This window comes from Neolamprologus multifasciatus, chromosome 14, assembly GCF_963576455.1.
Source record: "Neolamprologus multifasciatus chromosome 14, fNeoMul1.2, whole genome shotgun sequence".
NCBI lineage: Eukaryota > Metazoa > Chordata > Actinopteri > Cichliformes > Cichlidae > Neolamprologus > Neolamprologus multifasciatus.
In genome coordinates this window covers 35,497,395-35,520,883 of record NC_140452.1, presented here as the reverse complement: position 1 = coordinate 35,520,883, position 23,489 = coordinate 35,497,395, and the positions used below count along the sequence as shown (strand labels likewise).

Sequence of the window (23,489 nt, the reverse complement as noted above, 5' to 3'; positions counted from 1 at the left end):
TGAGCCCACAAGGTTTTCGCTAACACCGTGCCGCCGCTGGGTCTACTTCTCACAAAAACAAATCCATGTCCGTGTCATCCTCGTCGCCATTGTTGTGTGCCCACCTTATTACTGAATTAAGCTGAGCACTCTGAATTAAATCAGGACATAAAGCACGGTCTTGATCTTGCTTTATTGAATACTGTCGATCTGACAACTAGCCACCTAACGGGGCCTCCTTCAGACAACAACATCTGGGTCAAAAGTCATCACATTAAGACATAGCCATATATCAGTACATGACAGTGTCTGTCTCCTGAATCCAAACTGGAAGCTGGTTCCACAGAAGAGGGGCCTGAAAACTGAAGGCTCTCCCTCCCATTCTACTTTTAAATACTCTAGGAACAACAAGTAGGCCTGCAGAGCGAGAGCGAAGTGCTCTAATAGGGTGATATGGTACTACAAGGTCATTAAGATAAGATGGGGCCTGATTATTTAAGACCTTGTATGTGAGGAGCAGGATTTTGAATTCTGGATTTAACAGGAAGCCAAAACAGGAGAAATCTGCTCTCTCTTTCTAGTCCCTGTCAGGACTCTTGCTGCAGCATTTTGGATTAACTGAAGGCTTTTCAGGGAGTTTTTAGGACTTCCTGATAATAATGAATTACAGTCGTCCAGCCTGGAAGTAATAAATGCATGAACTAGTTTTTCAGCGTCACTCTGAGACAGGATATTTTCTTTGCAAGCTCCTTTGACTCTGAGACAGGATATTTCTAACTTTAGAGATGTTGCACAAATGGAAGAACACAGTCTTACATATTTGTTTAATATAGATCAGAATGGCTTTATCCATGGGAGGCAGGGATTTCACAATATACGGAGGGTCATGAATATCATTTATGAGAAAAAAGAGACCAGAGACAATGCGTTAATCTCAATGGATGCCGAAAAAGCCTTCGACAGGATCGAATGGCCATTCTTATTTGAAGTTTTGAAAAAGTTTGGTATTGGAAACAGATTTTTTAAATGGATTCAATTGATATACTCCAACCCTCAAGCAGAGATTTTAACTAATGGTCTTTTTTCCGCACCATTCAGATTATATTGTGGAACTAGACAAGGGTGCCCCTTGTCACCTCTCTTGTTCACCTTGGCAATTGAGCCTCTTGCGATGGCAATTCGGAATCATAAAAACACATCAGGAATTAAAGTAGGCAATGTTGACCACTGTATTGCCCTATGCAGATGATGTGATCCTGTTCTGCACTAATTTAAACAAATCAATACTATCTATATTAAGTCTCATTAATACATTTAGTACATTTTTGGGTTATAAAATAAATTTGGATAAATCTGAAATATTATTTTTTAATAAAAATGAACGACAAAATCCTCCAGTCAACACTCCCTTTCTGCTATCTGAACATGGGTTTACTTATCTGGGTGTGAAATTATCTCATTATAATTCCTTGACGACGTCAGTTACTACACTTCTAAACAGATGGATGAAACTACCTATATCTTTAATTGGTCGTATTAATATACTAAAAATGTAAATTTTTCCAAAATATCTTTACCTTTTTCAATCAATACCTCTCTCTCCACCAAACTCTTTTTAGCTTTGCAAAAACTATTCTGAAACTTTATTTGGAACAACAGAAGACCAAGACTCAGAATCTCATTACTATACCTTCCTTATGAAAGAGGGATTTACAACTTCCAAATTTAAAGTGGTACTTCTGGGCTGCTCAAATCAGAGCGGCAATGTTTTATTTAGTTAATGAGCAAACTCCAGTGTGGGTTTCTATGGAGTCTACAGAAATCAAAATTCCTCCTAATCTTTACTAAGGAAGACACTAAATAAGCAAACTAAGAACCCCTTTTTAAAAAACACTATAATTCTGGTTAGAAACACATAACTACTTGGGAGAAATGTTACAACTGTCTAGGTTTACTCTGATATTTGGAAATAACAACTTTCTTCCTGGTTGGGCGGATGCAGGTTTTAAATTTTGGTTCGATATAAGAAAAGTGTCTGATATATGTAGGAATAATACTCTTATGTCTTTTGAACAACTTAGAAGTACTTTTTCTATTCCTGTCAAACATTTTTTTTAAATTTCTTCAATTAAGAAATTTTATCTTAACCACACAACAGCTTAGAAATCCCCACCTACTCCTCTCTAGAGAACACAGTTATAAAGCATCTAAATGGAAGAGGCCAAGTTTCTGCATTGTACAAATTATTTATGGAAAATGCCAAAGAATCAACACCGTCTACTTTAGAGGCAAATGGATATATCTGATGATGAGTGGTATAAATCATGCTCCTTGGCCCAGAGTCAGACATTTAATGTGCAATCTGAACTACTTCAATATAAATGGTTAACAAGACAATATCTTACTCCGTCAAAAATGCATAATTTTAACTCAAACATCCCAGACTCCTGTATTAAGTGTGGAGTGGACAGGCACTTTATTTCACTGTATATGGGAGTGTCCACATGTGAAAATCTTTTGGGAAAAGGTAATAAATCTGTTGAGTCAAATCATTGGTGATGTGATTCCACTTCATCCTAAAATATGTATTTTAAATATATACCCGAATAATTTTGTACATGCTGCAAACAATAGAGCTTGTTAACAATTGGACTTTTGGAAGCCAAGCGCTGTTTGTGCTGGAAAAATCAAAAAATATGTGGACTATCTCAGTGGCTTAATGGACGGACATCTATACGATCTATGGAGAAAATAACTTATGCATTAAGAAATAAACTGTTTTGGGCTACATGGTCAAAATTCTACAACTTTCTGGAGAACTGCAGCGTGCACACTGTGGACTTAACGGCCTGAAACTCTGACTTGATTTGTATATCTGCTCTTCCCTTCTGTTAGGGTTTGCTTTGTTTTTGTTTCTATTACCATGTTGTTTCTGTTGTTGTTGTGGTATTTTTTTTTTTTTATTTTTTATTTTTTATGTTTACGGTGCACCATGTAAAACCGGCTAAAACCACTAAATAAATGTAAAAAAAAAAAAATCTCTACTTTCAAGATTAGGCTTCAAACTTTCCTTTTTGCTAAAGCATATAGTTAGGGCTGGACCAGGTGACCCTGAATCCTCCCTTAGTTATGCTGCAATAGATGTAGGCTGCCGGGGGATTCCCATGATGCATTGAGTTTTTCCTTTCCAGTCACCTTTCTCACTCACTATGTATTAACAGACCTCTCTGTATTGAATCATATCTGTTATTAACCTCTGTCTCTCTTCCACAGCATGTCTTTATCCTGTCTTCCTTCTCTCACCCCAACCAATCACAGCAGATGGCCCCGCCCCTCCCTGAGCCTGGTTCTGCTGGAGGTTTCTTCCTGTTAAAAGGGAGTTTTTCCTTCCCACTGTCGCCAAAGTGCTGCTCATAGGGGGTCATATGATTGTTGGGCTTTTCTCTGTATCTATGAAGCGCCTTGAGGCGACTTTTGTTGTGATTTGGCGCTATATAAATAAAATTGAATTTTGAGGTGTAACATCGCAAAGACTGAACGATTTGAAGATAGGGGTTTGGTTTTGACTTGGAAGCTGGAGGTTTGCAGAGTTGAGTCTCCTGATTTGTGTTTAGTTTTGTTAATTTTTTTGTATTGGTTTTACATTTGACAACAAACTACAAAAGAAAATCCACTGCAGACATACTCATTGTTTTAATGTTTATAGTGTTATGTCAAACCGCGTGGATCCACTGGGCATAGGCATAAAAGGCACCTGATACCAAAGTTGCAGGTGTGAAAACCCTGTACCAGAAGTGAAAAACTAGGTGGCTGTAGCTCAGGAGGTAGAGCAGATCATCTGCTGATTGGAAGGTTGATGGTTCAATTCCTGGCTCCCCCAGTCTGCATGGGTGTGTTGTATAGTGCTTTGAGTACTCCAGGAGAGTAGAAAAGTGCTATGTAAGAATCAGTCCATAATGGTACAGGTTAGCAGCATGTTTGTACAAACACTGCAAGTTGACTGCAACATAAAAAAAGTTAGCACCTTACTCCTCTTGATGAAAACTCAGGACATATCTGCATTTGTACTTTCCCCAATCCACCAACTTGCACCATTGAGTTTATTGGCATATGGATTAAATACATGATGTGAAGCTGTCACAGCTGATGAAAACATGGAAGAACAGAGACCACTTTAAAGAGCAGAATTCAGATCAATTTATTATATTTCCATCATGCATTCATTTCATGCTGAATATGTGCAATACATACACAGCTGTATGTTAAGTGTGGCACAAAAAAATATGGTAAAAGCCAAAGGATGTGAAATTATTCTGAAATTGATGATGACGTCAGGGTTTCTCTCTTCAAGCTGCAAAAGAAGCAATAATTTAGTGAAGCTACAGTAATTATTTGTTGCTTTTTCATTTACCTGAAAAACTGTATTAAAATATCAGGTTATTGTCAAATTGGTGCACATTTGTTGGACAGGCAAAAAAAGGCTTCCTGTAGGTGTTCCTGTTTGTAGTTCTGAAGTATTACCTCACGGGTAGAAGAATCCACTCTCAGACTGCTGACCTTCATAGTTTGGTTAGAGGTATTCATCTTCAGCCCGGTTACCTGAGAGAAAAAAAGAGCCTGTAAAAAGACTGAGGGTGACTCTCTTTACATGTCCAACACATTTAAAACTTCAGTGCTTCAAGTCCTGTTAACTGCTCAGTTTGTTGTACAGCTCCACTAAGGAGCAACATGTGTTGGTGTGCTGTGCTCGAGTTTTACTTGGCTCATAGTAGTCATAGAGTATGACCACAGCAGGCTTCAGGTTGTTCACTGGGTACTCCTCTATGAGGTCCAAGCTGTGTTCTATGGGTGTGTCCTTCACTAACTGCACAGGAAAAGACACAACGCACTCGTTAACAAGTACAAAGATCATCATCTGGTATTTCTCACTGTGATGTCCTCTCACCTCTCGTAAGTACACCACAACATGATCTTCCCTTTGTTCAACACGATCCACCAGCTCGGCACCTTTGAGCTGTGAAAAGACAATGTTTAGTTCAGTCATCTTCACTCTCACTGTGGGAATTCTTACAAAATTCCTGTGAGTAAAACGTCATAAGTCACCTTGTTATAAGACTCTGGGTCTGGGACATGTCCAGAGAGCAATTTGATATACAGGATCACCATGTTCGTAGTGCTCTGCTTTCCAGTGTATCTGCAAAGAATCACTCATGTTACTGACTGGTGCTAAGCATAGGCTATCTGCTGATTTAGCATGCTGCTAAAACAATACCTAACCCTACTTACTGGATAGGTTTCCAACAACTACGCCACAGCAGTCAGTTACGCTTGCACTTTAGTGTCCATCAATTTTACAGTTGTGGTCAAAAGTTTACATACACTTGTAAAGAATATAATATAATGGCTCTACCGAGTGTCCCGTTATTTCTAAAACTCTGATTTGGAATAGATACTTCGTTGTCACAAAAAACAGCAGATGTGATCACTTTTTTCTGTTAACCCATGATAAAGTCATTAAAGAACCAAACTTCATGAATGTTTTTTGTGACAACGAAGTATCTGTTCCAATCACTCTATCAGAGAAAAGAGTTTTAGAAATAACGGGACACTCGGTAGAGCCATTATATTATATTCTTTACAAGTGTATGTAAACTTTTGACCACAACTGTATCTGCAGCCTGCTGTGTGATCGGTTAGCATAACTGAGACTAGCCTCGCCCTCCAGACCAATCACTCTGTTTGTGATTGGAAAGGAAGGTTGTTGTTGGAGTTTGGAGTAGAAACTACTACATTTCTCAGATGGACATCCAGCAGGGCCTTACATTCCTCTACTGTAGCAGTAATGTGCTTACTGAGTACTTACAGGGACTTTATCAGCAGAGTGAGTTTGGATCGGGAAGACTGACTCTTATGCTGCACGTTAACCTCCACGCTCAGAGTTGAGGAACCATAAGGATTTGGGATGTTGTACCGAACAGCAATCTGAAACAAAGTTAACCAAGAAAGATTTTATATTAGGATTTCTGCTCTATTTTCCTATAAAATATGTTAGAAGAAACAGATGTAGTATGTAGCATAGATTAGGTGGCTCTTGCACAGGAGGTACAGGTCACCTACTGATCGGAAAGTTGGTGGTTCGATCCCTGGCTCCTGCAGTCTGCATGTCAAATATCCTTGGGCAAGATACTAACCCCAAGTTGCTCTCCGATGCGTCCATCGGAGTATGAATGGGTGTGAATGGCGTTAGAAACGCACTCAGTTTAGAGACAGTGCTTGTGAGAATAGGTGTGAATGTGGCATGTTGTATACAAGGCTTTGGGTACTCCGGGAGAGTAGAAAAGCGCTATATGAGAATCATTACAGTAACACAGAGTAAACTTGGCTTAAAAGAAAAAAAAAAAAATCGCCATTGGCTACAGTTTTGACTACGCTAACATTTATTAGTACAAGTGAACAGTGACTTCATCTTTATTTGGAACAACCAGGTTGATATGGGCACTGACCTGCACAAAAACACTTGTGGTGCCTTTCATCTCCACGATGTACTTCCCTGCTATGTTCTCCACTATTATCTCCTCCTGGTAGAGCAGTCTGTTGTTTCGATTGACGTGGAACGTAACCTGGCCACCAGGAGTAGCAACTGCCACTTTGCTTGAGCCACCTGTGCTTGAGCCACCTGTGCTTGAGCCGTCTTTGCTTGAGCCCTTAAAACCGAACACTTCAATGGAGTACAATGCCAGAGCCTGAAGAGCCACCACTGTGTCCTATATAAGATGCAAATACAAAACAGAAACTACTTTGAATACGGTATATTGATATTAATGCGAGCATTCTGTCTCTCACACACACACAGTAAACACTGGACTGAACGTTGTTGCAATCATGGGTCAATGGCTGACCTAACTGAATCTTTTAGATACACTCTATGGGAGTTCACTACCTGTGTTGAGGAGAAGCCTCCATAATAGTTCTGCTGCTCAATCAGCCACCTCACGATGCTGAAGGCATAAGCCAGTTCTTCATTGGTCGGGGAAGCACTGATTTTGGCCAACAGCACGTAGGAGCTGATCTCCACTGACAGGGAGGCGGACGTTTCTGTTGATTTCTGATTCCAGTAGATGAAACTGCCTGAGAGCCGCACACAAACAGACACAGAGACACGATGTAAGCTGCATTTCTGATGACGAGGGATTTATGGGTTCCTGCATGAGGCACCTTCACCTTGCTTTACTGCAACCTTGTCGAGGTGCTCTAGAAGGAGAGCGCGGATCTCCACCTCTCCTGCCAGGGTGAAGACGTACGCCATCAGAGCTGTAGTGTAGGTGTTGTTGAGGTCACTCATGGAGTCTTTGAGGCAAGCCAGGCTCTTCGTCACCACTGAATCCTTTAACAATTTTCACAATTAATGTGTCAGAACAAAATTCAGTATACTGATCAAAACAACAGTTTCAGAGTTACGTCAGCAGTATGTCAGTGAACATGGTCTTATCTCGCTGCAGCAAAACAGATGTTGATGTCTTTTATGTGCATAATAGCAGTCAGTGAGAGAAAGACTTTTTAATTATCACAGTGAAGAATGAAAATGTTTTTGTTATGAGATTTGTTTTTAAATAAAGCTTATAGTTGAGGCTGGATCAGGTGAGCCCTTAGTTACGTTGCAATTGGCCTTGATCTTATACTTTCTGTTGTGAACCTCTTAAAACTTCTTCCGTCATACTGCTATAAAATAATAACCACAAATGAATAGAAAAACAAATTCAAATTACACATCAAAAGACTAAAGTCAAACAGGGGGGAAAAGCCCCCAAAAGACAAACGCAAACCTAGTGAGCTTTTCGGTTCAGCAGGATATGTCATCATCTCCAAAGGAAGAGCACACATGGGAATTCTTTGAGCCACAGGGGCATCTACTTACATTTGCATATTTCTTATTCTCCAGAAACGTCGCAGTGATGTACGCAGTGAGAGTGACTTCGTCCGACACGCCACCCTGTGGATAGAAAACCATCAAAGAAACTTTATCATCAATGTGCCTCCAACGTGCAGGGATGTGAATTTCTAACCTGCACATATTGTAGACGGTGTGAGTGTCGTGTTTCAAAAATGTGTCCTACATATTCTAATAAACAGTAGCGGTTTTAGATACGGCGGCAGCGTGGTGGGGGGCGGCATCACGGGCATCGGCAAAAAAAAAAAAAAAGAAGCTCGTACTCATGCTGCCCCGACGTTAACCAACGCATACTGGGAATGTCATAGGCACCGATCATATTTCTATCACCCATTTGCTGGGAGTAAGGGCGCCCTCCGTTTGCGAGGTGGCCTGCTGCTTGCGGCGCAGAGAGGAGAGGGCGGGGCGGCGGGGGATTCTCTGACCAGCTGGAGCAGCGTCTAATAATCAACTCACAAAATAAAACAAAATAAAAACAAAACAACAAACACGAAAACACCAGACATCATGATACAGACTTATAATTTGCACCGATGTTTTTTCGAAATTCTACACGAAAAGTGAGCGAGAGCCCTCAGTGCGCCTGCTCGCTGCTGAAGTCAAAGTAAACTTTATTGTCACCTCCGCTACAGACAGTCCAGTTTATAAAGAGACGAGAGAACGAGGCTCCAGTTACAGCAGTGCAAGTAAACAAACAATAAATATAAGAAGAGTAAGAAAATAAATATAACTTTAGGACTCGGGGTAAAGGATCAATAACAATTTAACATTTAAAATTTATAGTTTGATGATTTAAAGTCACACACAACCCTTCGAAAGGGCAGGGGGGCGGCTGCTTCCAAATAGAGCACATTTCATTCATAATATTGTAAATCCAAGTCCATTATGTAAGACTGCGTTCTTCCATTTGCGCAACATCTCTAAAGTTAGAAATATCCTGTCTCAGAGTGACGCTGAAAAACTAGTTCATGCATTTATTACTTCCAGGCTGGACGACTGCAATTCATTATTATCAGGATGTCCAAAAAACTCACTGAAAAGCCTTCAGTTAATCCAAAATGCTGCAGCAAGAGTCCTGACAGGGACTAGAAAGAGAGAGCATATTTCTCCTGTTTTGGCTTCCCTTCATTGGCTTCCTGTTAAATCCAGAATTGAATTCAAAATCCTGCTCCTCACATACAAGGTCTTAAATAATCAGGCCCCATCTTATCTTAATGACCTTGTAGTACCATATCACCCTATTAGAGCACTTCGCTCTCGCTCTGCAGGCCTACTTGTTGTTCCTAGAGTATTTAAAAGTAGAATGGGAGGGAGAGCCTTCAGTTTTCAGGCCCCTCTTCTGTGGAACCAGCTTCCAGTTTGGATTCAGGAGACAGACACTATCTCTACTTTTAAGATTAGGCTTAAAACTTTCCTTTTTGCTAAAGCATATAGTTAGGGCTGGACCAGGTGACCCTGAATCCTCCCTTAGTTATGCTGCAATAGATGTAGGCTGCTGGGGGATTCCCATGATGCATTGAGTTTTTCCTTTCCAGTCACCTTTCTCACTCACTATGTATTAACAGACCTCTCTGTATTGAATCATATCTGTTATTAATCTCTGTCTCTCTTCCACAGCATGTCTTTATCCTGTCTTCCTTCTCTCACCCCAACCAATCACAGCAGATGGCCCCGCCCCTCCCTGAGCCTGGTTCTGCCGGAGGTTTCTTCCTGTTAAAAGGGAGTTTTTCCTTCCCACTGTCGCCAAAGTGCTGCTCATAGGGGGTCATATGATTGTTGGGTTTTTCTCTGTATCTATGAAGCGCCTTGAGGCGACTTTTGTTGTGATTTGGCGCTATATAAATAAAATTGAATTGAATTGAATTGAATTATGGATTCATGATTTGAATCCTGGGTCGTGTGAAATCCCAGAAATGCACCTTAGACAAAGTGAATCTGTGAACTAAGGTGTAGGTGTGTTAGATCATGTTGTGGTGATCCTCGAGTTGGGGGATTTACGTTCATACTGGAGTGCAAATTTCAAACCAATGGAAGATGGACAAGAAAAGTTCAAAGCCATCAGGTGCTCAGTTTAGAAAAAAGAGAAAAGAAGAGGAGGAGAAACGAGCAACAGATGCAGGTAAGCAGATGTGTGATTAGATAATGGCAGGTCAAACATTCCAAACATTATGTTACAGATTCTAATATTAATGAGTCAGTGTCAGTTGTTGATTCGTCCTGTTCTCATTGTATGATGGATTATGATGGCTGTTTGGTAGCTGTTTGCAGAGAATGCATACTCTCTCTCTAGGCTGGTATTATTTATGGATTATTCTATGAGTAATAGTTTTCTGACAGGCAGTTTCATGCTATACAAGTGTACCTTCATGTCAATGTGAAAGAGTCTCCCTGACATTTTAAAACAGCCATTTTCTCGTTGTTGATTTTTCAGCCATGTGTTAGACTCTTCAATGTTTCTGGGATCGATGTGAATGAATTTCTCAGCTCGTGCAAAACATTTCACCACAAAAGCAGTCAGCCTGAAAACAAGTAAAAACACACAAAAAAACTAGTTTTAGTTTAAATGTAATTTAAATATTTTTGGAAATGCGAGTGAGAATGATAACAGGATGAATCACATTTCATGAAGAGGCAACAACCTCACAACAGTTTCTCTTGTGTCTTAAATGTGGGACACCATATAACTGTGAATAACGAGTAATGTTCTCACCAAGTGTTTCCTTCCCCTGTTCCAAATGCACTGTAAGGACCATCAGCATGTTTGTATCTCAGCTGATTTTGGTAGCCTGTAAAAGAAAAGAAAACTGATGTACGTGACAGAAAAACAAAAACATAGCGCACTCTTTGCAAAACTTATTTTCTTATTTTGGTTTAGAAATTCTTATCTCACTGAGTGGACTACTTCATACTAGAAGTGAGGAAAAGCAAAGCCCAAATGTAAGTGAAGGAGGGTGTAACATGGAGATTTCCCTGCAGACATGCTAACAGGTTGTAAGCTGTTTGGATGGGCTTGAGAAAAAAGCATGGCTGATTGCGCAGGCTGGTCTGTGCAGAGTGAGCAACATCAGACTCCATCTCGTTAGTCTGGTGAACCACCAGTGCACAAGTGATCTACAAACCCCGACAGCAAGTAGGTGAATTCTGCCATTTCAATATCGCTAGCTAACAATGAAGAACAACTTACTGCTTAAAAAACCGAATGAAAGTGAATGGTACATCCTTGGCTTCTAACATAAAACTACTGAATGCAGTCAGTGGCAGTACAAAAGTGACCTATTTTTTTAGTTGTAGTCTCTTTTTTTCCCAGTGAGTCGTCAGCTCTGAGATTAATTAGCTAACATAAACCAATGCAAGCTGCAACCAACCACTGTACTGGCACAAGATGACGCTACACGTAATCAAAACCAGAACTTTAAGCACTTATTTCTTAAATCCAGGTTCCTATTAAGAGTAGATATATCGCAGAGTAGCGCTCTGAAAGTTATGTGTGAACATACTTAACAGTAAATAGACACAGTTCATTTTAACCTGAGATAATAGATTTAAATGATGATGATGTCGGAAGCAGTTTCTCTGAGAACATGCTTGTTTTGTCAGCCTGTTCCCCAACTCAAGGGGAATTTTTGATTGATTGTATGGCTAGCATTGGCTGTTAGCTATTTACCAATCTTTATGTGTGTGTGTGGTTTTTGTTTGTTTGTTTGTTGTTTGTTTTGTGTTGCAATTTAGAGTTGGCTTTTAATTTTGAACAGATTCAATTTCATATACACACAGTAGTTTTCACCTGGGAAGCATTGGCTTAAAGTAATGACGTTATCCTTCATGTAAGCTGATGTGTTTGTCATTAGAACAAGCTTTATTGGCTGTTTGCTTTACAACATAAGTAGAACTGCAGCATCATGTATAATGATAGGAGTTTTTCTCACAACATTAAAAAGGTGTTTTGGTTCGCTATTTTAACATAAAACCTATGAAATGTCCAAATTGCTCAGAATTCTGCTCATATTTCATTAATATACATTTTAAAATAAAATAAGAAATTTAATTCATTTGCCTTTTTCTAGTTAGTGTATATGTGTTCATCTTCATCTAGTTATGAGCATGTGTATGATTTGTATATAGAAAATCCTAATGATTGGGAGGCAGAGCCTTCAGTTTTCAGGCCCCTCTTCTGTGGAACCAGCTTCCAGTTTGGATTCGGGAGACAGACACTATCTCTACTTTCAAGATTAGGCTTCAAACTTTCCTTTTTGCTAAAGCATATAGTTAGGGCTGGACCAGGTGACCCTGAATCCTCCCTTAGTTATGCTGCAATAGATGTAGGCTGCCGGGGGATTCCCATGATGCATTGAGTTTTTCCTTTCCAGTCACCTTCTTCACTCACTATGTATTAACAGACCTCTCTGCATTGAATCATATCTGTTATTAACCTCTGTCTCTCTTCCACAGCATGTCTTTATCCTGTCTTCCTTCTCTCACCCCAACCAATCACAGCAGATGGCCCCGCCCCTCCCTGAGCCTGGTTCTGCTGGAGGTTTCTTCCTGTTAAAAGGGAGTTTTTCCTTCCCACTGTTGCCAAAGTGCTGCTCATAGGGGGTCATATGATTGTTGGGTTTTTCTCTGTTTCTATGAAGCGCCTTGAGGCGACTTTTGTTGTGATTTGGCGCTATATAAATAAAGTTGAATTGAATTGAATTGAATTGATTGTCTCTGTAAAATATCTTTAGCTTTTAGTTTGGTTCACAAAACTTCAAGATTTTATTTTCAAGATTTTCTACTTAAAGTATGTTTAACTCAGCTGGTAGATCTGGCTTTGAAATGTCCTAACCTAAGCATGACTTTCGCTTTCCTTGCTTTAGCTTTAGAGAAGTGCTGCACTCACCAGTGATTAGATAACTGGTAGCCTTTTCCTTGATGGTTGAGGTGAGCTGCTGTGTGTCAGTTAGGTACTCGAGGATGAAGATGTTGGGGGCGAGGAGAGCCGCGTTCTGCTCTCCACATCCACTTGGCAGCCGCAGCAGACTGTCGAGGTTCTTCAGAGCCCGACCGAGAATGTCACCTGATGGAAAAAAGACTCACTAAAGCTGAACATGTAACTAACCCATCATCTAATTTCAAATAAATGAAAACATGGCAACAACCTAGAAAAATACCAAATACATCAAATGCAGTACTTTGTTGTAATCCGATGGTACTTTGAGTATGCTTGCTAAGCTTAAAATCAACTCATGAACTTGTAATAGAGTAATAGGTAGGAAGAAACAGCCTCACAGCATAGTATTTAATATTAATTGAAACATTATTCATATATCATATATAATTTTTCATGTATTATTATTTCAAAATACATGATCAGGTTTACCCAGGACTGATATAAAAGCACGGGCAGAATCTTCAATCACGTTGTACGGAAGTTTGACCAGAACTTCTTCCCTCACAGTTTTTCCTGCACACAGACAAAAACAGCCACGTTACATGGGGAAGAGTACAGGTGTGGTCAGTTCTATTAGTTTAGTGAAATAAGTTAACATTTATTGAAACAGTGGTATTAAAAGAAAACTGCTCTACTAGGCGATAGCCTTAGAAAACCATGCTGACCTTTTGGGATTAGTAGCAAGTTGAAGGTCTTTGTCACCTCAATTCCCTCTGGCTAAAGGACATGAAGATATCGCATTAACATTTATACCAAGATGGATTGACTTTCTCCCCCCCAAAAACTAAGGTGGTGAACACGTTAACATCTTGTGTTTATGGCACCAACCTTCACGATGAGGGATTTTGTCACCACGTCGATGCGACCTCTGTCTGGAACAGTTACGGCCCCAGAACCACATAAATCCGTCGAAGCCACTGCCTCAGCAGACACATTCACTTTCACAACCCCTAAAACACATCAGCGAAAATGACTTTCAAAATCCTGCAAATGATCAAACCCTCGTTATTCAAGGGATCTCAGTGTCTAACGATTCAAAGGAGAAGTGGTGGGAAAAGGGGCACATGGCTCCTTCACACTGATACCCTCTAGCATTTGCTCCAAAGCTTGACCCTCACCTAAGGCCGATGGGGTCATTTTCCAGCTGAAGGTCTTGCGCTCGCTGGCACACAAACAAGATGTGGTTTGGTTACCAAACAGGGAGGTGAGGGTGTAAAGTGAGGAAGGTGCTGGTGTTACAGTGATCTGTTCCAGGGGCAAACAATACATTTTAAATATAGACTCTTGTGAGGAACAGGTCAAGATTTCAATTTTAAATGTGCTCAGTATTTTCATTCATCTCAGAAATACTGAAGTTTTTCTTGAGTAAGTCTGTGATTCTTTGCTGCTCGTCAGAGTTTAAGTAGCAGCACAGATTACCATCATGCAGCTGGTCAGGTAGCTGAAGACAGTTGCCTTCAGTTCAAAGAACTCCCCTCGGATGATAGAGTAGGGCATGGTGAGCTCCAGGAAGAAGGGCTGGAAGACTTTCAAATTTTCACGAGGAGCCAAACCAAAACCCTCAGAAGACAAGCAGAAAGCCTCCGTCTCCCAGGTGGTGATGGTGTCTGGGACGGTGAGGGTCATTTCCTTTGTGCCCGATTCTCTGAATCAGCCCAAACACACAAGAACATTCGGTCAGGGGCTAAAATATACTCAACAAAACGGGTTTTTTGCAGTGTGTTTCAAATGATGCAGTATTGGACACATTTTTGCTGAAGAACTTCCAGCAATAGCAGCACAAATGTTTAACCTCGTAAGCCCCAACGCCCCCTGATATGGGGGCAAAAGGCAGGAGATCAGTTAGGCTCCCAATCATTGATTGTTAATTTATTTCGAACATGTAAACAATATACAGGTACAGGTCAGTACATTTCAATATAGCTGCCGTTCTGATTCAGTTACATGTCGAGAGGGAAGAAGTAAACACTTATTTAATCCCACCCCTTTGTCATAAATTATCAGTTAATATTTAGTTGCTTCCTTACTGATATAACCTGTAATAACAATAGTGAACAGATTTCTGATATACCATATACTATAATATCACATCATGATTTTTTTTAAATAGAGACATTCACTTAATTTCAGTATTTTCTCTTTTCTTTGTAGTTTGAGAAGATCATATTTTTATTGCTCTTTTTGAGCTGTTTTATGTTTGGACGTTGCTTTAATTCCATATTCAGACTGTTCCACAGTTTCACTCCATGCACAGAAACACAAAAGCTTTTTCTTGTAGTACGGACCTTCCCTGTTTTGAAGTTGCAAAAACCCCTTAAATTATAACTTCCTTCATCATCAAAAAACAAAATGCACATGAAAATACTCCAAATCTTAATGGGAGAACTGGTGAATCTTTGGTTTCATTATGCACTCAAAGACTTTTCTCAAGCACTTAATGTTTATCAAATCAATTTACAACACAAGCTCACCTAATGTCTACCAGTTCCCATATCCAAGTCTCTGGGAAGAACGTACGGACTGTTATTATGGGTGAAAGGCCAGGAGGAGGTGGCGGACCACCAGGGGCAGCTGATTCTGGTTCTCTCGCTAACATGTCGAACCTGTGATGAGGACCCTTCCAAAAGCACCCGCCTACAAAGAAAGCAGAAAAAGAGATTGAAACAGCCATAAAGATAACTGCTTCATTTTTCTTTCAAATGATCAGCATCACCCTTCAAAGTCACCTTGATAGTATTCTCTTCCTTTGTACTTGAGGCATGAAGGCAACTGAATACCCAAGTTGGTTGCCATCTTCAGTCCTACATTCTACATACTCCAGCACATACAAATAGTTCATTACAGGAAAAACAACAAAAAGCTTTTTACTGAATATGACTTACAGGTACGTATGCAGATTACCTGGAAAACAGTGTGGGCATCATTTTTGCCACTCTCAGGAAACGGCAGAATTGATCTTTTTGATCTCACTTCCATGCACTCTATAGGATCTTGAACCTCATATGGGACAAAGGTTGCTTTCCTGACAGGAAGCAAGTCATAAATCTGAAAGAAAATATATATGTATGATCTTTCTACTGTACACTTTGCCAGCTGTTCAAAAGAGAAAAGGAGGGGCTGTGCATTTGGTATTGAGCCTTCAACATCCAACATCCCACCTGACCTGGTGGTCGTTAAAAACGCTGTTACCTTTTCGGCATTCAGAGTCTTCCCTGGCTCCTTGATGAGGACACTCTGGTCGACGGCACTCACACCACACAGAGAGTACGGCCGGGCCGTCACCTGGAAGTTGGTCGTATCTCCTGGGACAGCTGACGGTGGTACAAAATGTACCGACACCTGATGCACAAAACCCAAATGAAACCATCCAGATGTTAATATGTGAGGTGAACTCAGGATATCCAACGGTACTGGAGTTTTGGTGGCAACTTTGAACAAATATTTGGCAAGTAAAACCATGTGATACAAATGAGTCTGATTGTATTCTGTACAAATAAACACCTGTAATTCGAAATGACCTCAGGTTTTGTAAAATCTAATCTAAAATAATGAACATGGAAACATTACAATATGGCATAAAATGATAACAATAATCTTTTTGAGTTGAGGTTACTCACTTTGCAAAGTGCTAAAAATTAGTTTTAGTAAAATTAGCAACATTTCAATTTCAAAAAAATCAATTTTAAGTTGAAAACAAGATAATTATTTATATATTTTTTTATCATTGTAATTTTCTGTTTGAATACTTTGAACATTGAGCTGGACAGGTGACCGATGGATAGAAAACCATATAAAAAGTGTCACTTCATGGCCCGTGTGACCATGGTAACAGGAAAACACCAATTATGCTCCAAACAGTTTTGGGAGATTCGTTTTTGTAGACAATCCTGAATCACTGCTTACTCAATGTGTTGCTTGCTTGTGGAAAGTTAACTATTTAAACATTTATGGCCAAATTACACATTTGCGCATGAACTGGCGTACTACAGTCAAGTCTGATTTGCATGTGATGGCTCCAGAAATCTTTAACCATGACATGAAAGAAGTTTTGCTGGTACAACTACGAGTAAACGTTATTTCAGGTTAGCCTCATTGGCTATTTTGATATTGATAATTTTGTAAAAGCATCGACTAAGTAATATTTACTGACCTTGTTAGTGAAGCACTTCTCAGTGGAGAATTCAGCACTGTGAGCGATCACATTCTCACTGGGGAGGACAGCATAAGCCACAATCTGGAGTTCTGGTGTCATCTCAGGAGATACAGTCAACTTCAAGGACACCTCGCCCTCATGCACTGAAACAGAGCATCAAAAGCTACTTTACTGGGAAAATTTGAAAGGCTAATGTTTTAATGAAATTCCTAGAAGTGAAGATCAAAGCCATGTTTAGCACACCTGATTGAGATGTAACTTTAAGCTCTTGATGTCCGTAAACGGAAATAACTCCTCTGGACAAGACCTTGATAATTTTGGAGAAAATGACACAAGGAGACAGTCAGCAGCAAATATTCACTTCCTTTCATTTTGTTGTTCTGCTTTGGTTCTTTCACGTGACTTGATTGAGTAAACTAACGTGACTGTTAAAGCTATTCGTCTTAAATTTTAATGAAAGCACCTACACATTAAAAAACAAGCTTCTTTCAATGGTGTGACTTTGATTTTCTTGGTCAAGCGCTTACAAATGATTACACCTAAATAATACCAAAATGTTACCATACAGGTTCTTATCATGGTGTAACAGAACGTTCAAACTCCACGCTGTCATTAAATAACATTAAGGCCTTTGACATGCGTCTTTCTACTGTGTATTTTCTCACCAGATACATCAGATCCACAGAGCCTGGGGCCTCTCCCACGATTGTGTACCGGATAGATATGGTTTCTTCTGTCTCACACGGAAGAGGTTTGTCCTTCGTCTTTACCTCCAGGAAGCTAACTGTTGTGTCATCAGGAGAAGACGGTTTGGCTACGGACAAAGTGTGAGTTCCAAACTCAAAGAAACCAGTTCTATATCCAGCGTAATCCAGAGTCGGCGTCAGGCTTGCCTGGTTGTGGAACAAAACATAAATGGACGAAGGAGTGGAACATTTGGGCAGAAAATTTTAGCTGTTCATGAAATCACAGCTATTTTATATTATAATATATATATATATATATTTATATTATAAATGTCAGTGCAGCTTTTCGCTTACATGGAGTACGATGTCCTCTTTTAATTCTTTTGTGCTAAGTGAGAACACGGCAACACCGTTCCCGTCAGTTTTTACATTTTGTATTGAGCTCAGAGAATTGTCTCCCTTAAAGAGGTACACGATGTGGTCAGGAATGGGTTTACCATTATGATAAACAGCTTTGACCTGTTGAAAGGAAAACAATGATGTGTGGATCCACAGGATTTCAGCTGTATTACAAAATGATGATAACTGAGAAAAACACTTACTTTTACTTGCACAATTGTTCCTGGTTCATAAATGTTGGGAGTATCAACAAAAGACACTCTTCCAAGGACGTATGAAATCCTTATGCTTTGCTTGCGTGATATCAAAACACCTGAAAAAAAAAGCAATAGATATGATATATTGTTACAATACACCAAAGTGCGTCATTACAATAAACTAAATATGAATATAGTCTTGCCTGTCCCCTCCTCTTCCATTTTAACGGTGATTTCCAGGATATCGTCCAGTACTTTTGAATCAACTTTGATGAAGTGTGACATAAGGATGGTAAAAGTGGTACAGCCGTCCTTATCTGCCTAGAATATGTTGTGAAAACAAAATAAAAGCTGATATTAGCCGTTTCTCAGCATGACAGCCATGGTGATACACGTCATCCGAGTTTAGCAAAGCAAATCATTCAGATCTGACACAAACATCACATATATGCACATTTAAAGCAGTGGATCAGACAGTCTTCAGACAAAACAAGCCTAGTGCTGAAGGCCCTAAATACAAGGGCCTTCAGTCAGTCGGCTTTACGCTTACTACTATCTTCTTTGGTTTTGCGTTAAAGTAATGACTGATAATGTCTAAACACTACTGGTCTGTGCACACTTACAAGGACTGGTTTGACAAATGACTCTTTGAAATTTGCTTTTTCTTTTAGTGAGTTTGAGTTTTGCTTTGGGCTGTTGCCGTGAAGTCAAACAATTCAAAAAGGTCAAAACAAAAAATGTTATTAATATTTTTACAAGGATTTTAGAGATTAAAACATTTTATTTTGAAATGTGACTGACAATTTAAGAGAGTTCCCTCTGAAACACGGAAATACTGAAGAAGCCACAAAATACTCGGATACTTGTAGTCTGAGAGTGAGTTGGAGCTTTGCAGGGATACTCCACACCAGGTTTACGTTGTAGTGGTTGTATAAATCATGCATATAGTGAATGCGTAGTGCAGGAGTTTACACATTCCCAACAAAAAAATGTTTCTGGTTTGCTTCCAGGAGGAGACATAAATCTCTTTGGGAGTGCGCCAGGAACGGCCTCGGGCCTTTAAAACATTACTCAACTAAATCAAACGTTTGTGACTAAGGGAGCAGTTATAATTCCTGCCTAATTTATTTTAATCGCACAAACAAACTTGAGCAGAAATTTGTAATAAAGAAGGAAACACCCTCTGTGCGAAGTTTGTTTCTGCGGTGATGAAACTGAACCTGTACCTGCTTCGTCTCTGAGTGACACAGAGGATTTGTGTCATCTGAATTACTCTCATCAACTCCGAACCATGGAGAAGTAGGTCGGCACACACCTACAGTGACCCTTCCTGGCACCGGCTGCTTAAATGTATAGCTGTTAAAATTAAAAATAAATACATAAATAAAAAAATAAGAATAAAATCTAGTAGACATCTGTCAACAAAGAAATGTTACTTACTTTGAACATATTTGAGCCTTAAAGCTCTGATCTCCAACACTCACTTCGTCAGGCACTTTTAGAGTTACATCGAATTTGGGCAAAACTGGGGACAAAGTGTCCGTGTCAGTGTTTAAGCTTCACTGCAAATGGGAAGAGTGTAACAATCAGCCCAACTTACCATACTTCTCCACCGTGAAAGTGTGAGGTACTTGGGAGTCACCCATGGTCACAGTGATTTTGTATATTCCCTCACGGGCCTCAGAACTCAAGAAGTATGAAAGCTGCAGTATTTTCTTATCTGAATTTGTATTGAGCCACTGCCCGATCCTGTTCCCGCTCGGATCCTGTTACATGCAAAATGAAAGAATATAATTAAGAATATAATTAATAACCAAATACGTGGGTCAAAGAATTATTACTTCTGTCAATTTGACTTTGAAAGGTGTTAATCATATGTATATATTATATGTATTCACACATTAAATGCTTTAAATTAATGCCATGATTTGTTAAAAACAACAACAATAATAAAAACATGAATAAAATAAACATAGTACTGACTTGTGTGTTCATATTGTTTATTTATTTTTAAATCACTGTGTTCTTACCTCCAGTTCGATGATGTCATACTGCAACAAAGGAAGGGAAAAAGTTCAAAGAGCACAAAGGTTTCATGTCATCTTGCAGTGTTACAGTTATTAGGCTTTTTTGTGCGTGCACCACACTTGCGGCTTCGGATGAATTCAGATGAAGATTTATGTAAGCTACATAATGACAGCTGGGAGGTAGAAACCGCCTCTTACGACTTCACTGGATAAGTAATCCAAAATTCATGGAAGTAACTCATTTTCATTGCATTCATTCAAACGCATAAGCTGTCTGTAAATAGGACCTAACAAAGTTTAAACACTCACCACTTTACTAGCAGGTCTCAGCTTGGAGTCCAGTGTGACGACTCTGAAACGCACTTGAAGACATATCCAAAGAGACTGCGTGAAAAATGATCTCTAGCAGTGTCACAAACCCTGAAGCCCAAAGCTCATTATATTAGTTATTAATTATGAACTTCTAATGGCTTCTCTGAGTTTAAAACTATTGGTGTTTGGGGATACATTACTTATACTTCCATATCATGCTTATGCTGCATTGTTGGGATAGATAGCACGATTGCCCATGTTTACCTTGTTGTCCGGGGAGGTAGATGGCTTTATCTGTTTGGATGAATGTCTGCGGTTTGTAGACTCTGATCAGGACTTTTCTGACTTCTTCTGACTGAAACCCGCTTCCTTCAACTTTCACCTGAAAATCCATCACCTCTTCATTCGTCACAACAGGAACCTGGAAGCACAGGATATTTGTTCAGCTGTATGTTTTAGCCAGTTGCTAAGTGGGCACATGTTTCGAAACGAACTTGGACCTCACACATTTCGCTCTCCAGCTTTTCTGTTAAAGTCATGTGGATGATCAAAAGAGAGAAAACAAACGGGCTATATATATATATATATATACATAAACCTGGACTGACTGCAAATTGATGCTAGGAATTTAAAGAAAGTTTCTTATAATCTGGAATGCTTGGAATGTTTTCCCCAAAAATGCTTCTTTTGGGAAGCTCACCGAAAAAACAATGCAGGTATGAACATCTTGAATGCACGTGTGCAGTGACATTCGGCTTGCGCTCTTCACTGTTGATTTCAGGGTGACATTCATAACCACGGGCTCAGTGAGCTCCAGCACGCTGACACAGAATTTGGTCTCAGCTCCAGACTGAAGAACTGCAGGAACTGCCACGAGATATTGCCTGCAGACACAGAGATGCACACACAGCAGTGACCTCTATGGATGTGAAAAAGAAAAAAATCAGAATTCATGTGCACCAGGTACAAATTTCACAGGACATAAAAAAGAATCGATCATAGAGGCAAACTTACGGTCCAGGTCCTGCTTGACCCTCATGTGCCCAGCTGACAAAGGCGCACAGCGCCCATGTCCAGCTCAGAATCCCAGGTTGACCCATAACTGACTATGATGCTCCTCAGAGTCAGCGTCTGTTAAATAGCTGCAGAGGCCCCACCCAGCTTCAGCCCCACCCAGCTTCAGCCCCACCCCGCTTCAGCCCCACCCCGCTTCAGCCCCACCCCGCTTCAGCCCCACCCCGCTTCAGCCACACTCAGCTTCAGCCACACCCCGCTTCAGCCCCACCGCGCTTCAGCCCCGCCCAGCTTCAGCCCCACCCCGCTTCAGCCCCACCCCGCTTCAGCCCCACCCCGCTTCAGCCACACTCAGCTTCAGCCCCACCCCGCTTCAGCCCCACCCCGCTTCAGCCACACTCAGCTTCAGCCCCACCCAGCTTCAGCCCCACCCCACTTCAGCCACACTCAGCTTCAGCCACACCCAGCTTCAGCCCCACCCAGCTTCAGCCACACTCAGCTTCAGCCCCACCCAGCTTCAGCCCCACCCCACTTCAGCCACACTCAGCTTCAGCCCCACCCAGCTTCAGCCCCACCCCACTTCAGCCACACTCAGCTTCAGCCACACCCAGCTTCAGCCCCACCCAGCTTCAGCCCCACCCCACTTCAGCCACACTCAGCTTCAGCCACACCCCACTTCAGCCCCACCCAGCTTCAGCCACACCTTCGTTCCCTGCCCAATTTGAGTTCCAGGAAAATGAAAAGTAAATAATTTACATATTTCATACTGGTTGACGTGTGGCTTCAACTTTCAGTGGTTTAAATAGTTTTTAACTTTTTCATTTGTGCTTTACAAAAGAACTGAAAGAGATTGTTTTCTGTTTACTCTCTATCATAATGTATATCATACATTACCTTAATGATAATTGAGTGATTTGTATATATCATATTTGTATATATTAGAGCTGTTTCATACATTTGTAAAATCTGTAACATATTTACAATAATAATACATTTTATTTGAAAATAAAGACACCCAAGGACACTTTACAATAGAATAGAACATAATAGAACAATGACAAAATGAAGAACAATAAAAACAAAAGCACAAGATAGAATAAACAAACAATAGGTTCACAGTGAAGATACAGATTTAAATAGATGGGATATTGTTTAAATAGTTTAGTCTGTCACTGTCCTGGAGCAATTGTAACCAACGTAATTTCCCTGATTGTGATCTGGCTCAGAAATACAGATTTACCATGAAGTTTAGCCGACAGACCACTGTCACTACATCTACTTTTAGATGATGATTATCTGCACAAAGACAAGAGGAAAGAAAGCCAAAGGGGACAGAAAGAGACATGCGCCATTCACCCGTCCATATGAGCACGTTTTTCTACACCTGAGTGTTTTCTGTTTAGCATTCACACACATTCACACACATTCACACACATTCACACACATTCACACTCTCAGGCAAACTGGAGACTGGAGCAGCCAGAGATTGAACCATCGACCTATTTTAAAAGATACAGTTCTTAAATGCATTAATGTGTATGCATTCCCATTTAAACAGAATGGAATTACACAAATAGTCATTGGATTGAATAATTTTCTGCTCATTGATCCGATCCAAACACAGGGACCTGGATGTCTGGCCTAAACAGAAGACTTTGGGCTTTAATCGATGGGACAGTCTTAAGCCAAGCTGCAAAGGCAGCAGCTAAGTCTGAAGAAAGGATTTACAGTTATCCCTCCATCATCTGTCGCCCTTGGAGTTGTCTGATAAATTCACATAAGCTGTGCAGAGTGCACAAGAAGAAGATACCAAAAAGTCAGAGAAACCAAAACAAGAGTGT

The 23,489-nt window shown here is 40.2% G+C and overlaps 1 protein-coding gene across 2 annotated transcripts; it reads right to left on the bottom strand.

Annotated features, from left to right (window-relative positions):
- Positions 1-4,128: 4,128 nt before the first annotated feature.
- On the bottom strand, positions 4,129-21,758 carry LOC146504523 (alpha-2-macroglobulin-like protein 1). 2 transcript variants are annotated; one of them, XM_085130836.1, is made up of 36 exons: positions 21,649-21,758; positions 21,335-21,518; positions 20,899-21,055; positions 20,632-20,684; positions 20,326-20,346; positions 19,896-20,061; positions 19,736-19,820; positions 19,522-19,651; positions 18,499-18,616; positions 18,302-18,411; positions 18,054-18,218; positions 17,679-17,906; positions 17,257-17,320; positions 17,011-17,156; positions 16,050-16,199; positions 15,762-15,905; positions 15,587-15,668; positions 15,332-15,494; positions 14,280-14,505; positions 13,979-14,105; positions 13,689-13,810; positions 13,526-13,577; positions 13,290-13,373; positions 12,810-12,986; positions 10,638-10,713; positions 10,290-10,446; positions 7,895-7,969; positions 7,201-7,363; positions 6,920-7,107; positions 6,483-6,743; positions 5,843-5,961; positions 5,083-5,173; positions 4,925-4,993; positions 4,738-4,843; positions 4,501-4,578; positions 4,129-4,330 (listed from the first exon to the last, which is right to left on the bottom strand). In XM_085130836.1, exons 1-35 carry the CDS (start codon positions 21,732-21,734, stop codon positions 4,550-4,552), a joined length of 4,374 nt encoding a protein of 1,457 aa, XP_084986962.1. In that variant the 5' UTR covers positions 21,735-21,758; the 3' UTR covers positions 4,129-4,330; positions 4,501-4,549. The 2 variants fall into 2 exon arrangements, with proteins under 2 accessions (XP_084986962.1, XP_084986963.1); XM_085130837.1 differs by lacking the exon at positions 4,129-4,330 and having other exon boundaries at positions 4,497-4,578.
- Positions 21,759-23,489: the final 1,731 nt, after the last annotated feature.

What these genes read in the sequence shown, in the direction of transcription:
- LOC146504523 (XM_085130836.1), bottom strand. Translation starts at nt 21,734, where the DNA reads ATGGGTCAACCTGGGATTCTGAGCTGGACATGGGCGCTGTGCGCCTTT. An exon ending in CTGTGGATCTGATGTATCTG is followed by an intron (nt 17,321 to 17,678) that starts GTGAGAAAATAC and finishes AAAATTATCAAG; the next exon opens with GTCTTGTCCAGAGGAGTTAT. An exon ending in CTTGCTACTAATCCCAAAAG is followed by an intron (nt 13,374 to 13,525) that starts GTCAGCATGGTT and finishes GTCTGTGTGCAG; the next exon opens with GAAAAACTGTGAGGGAAGAA.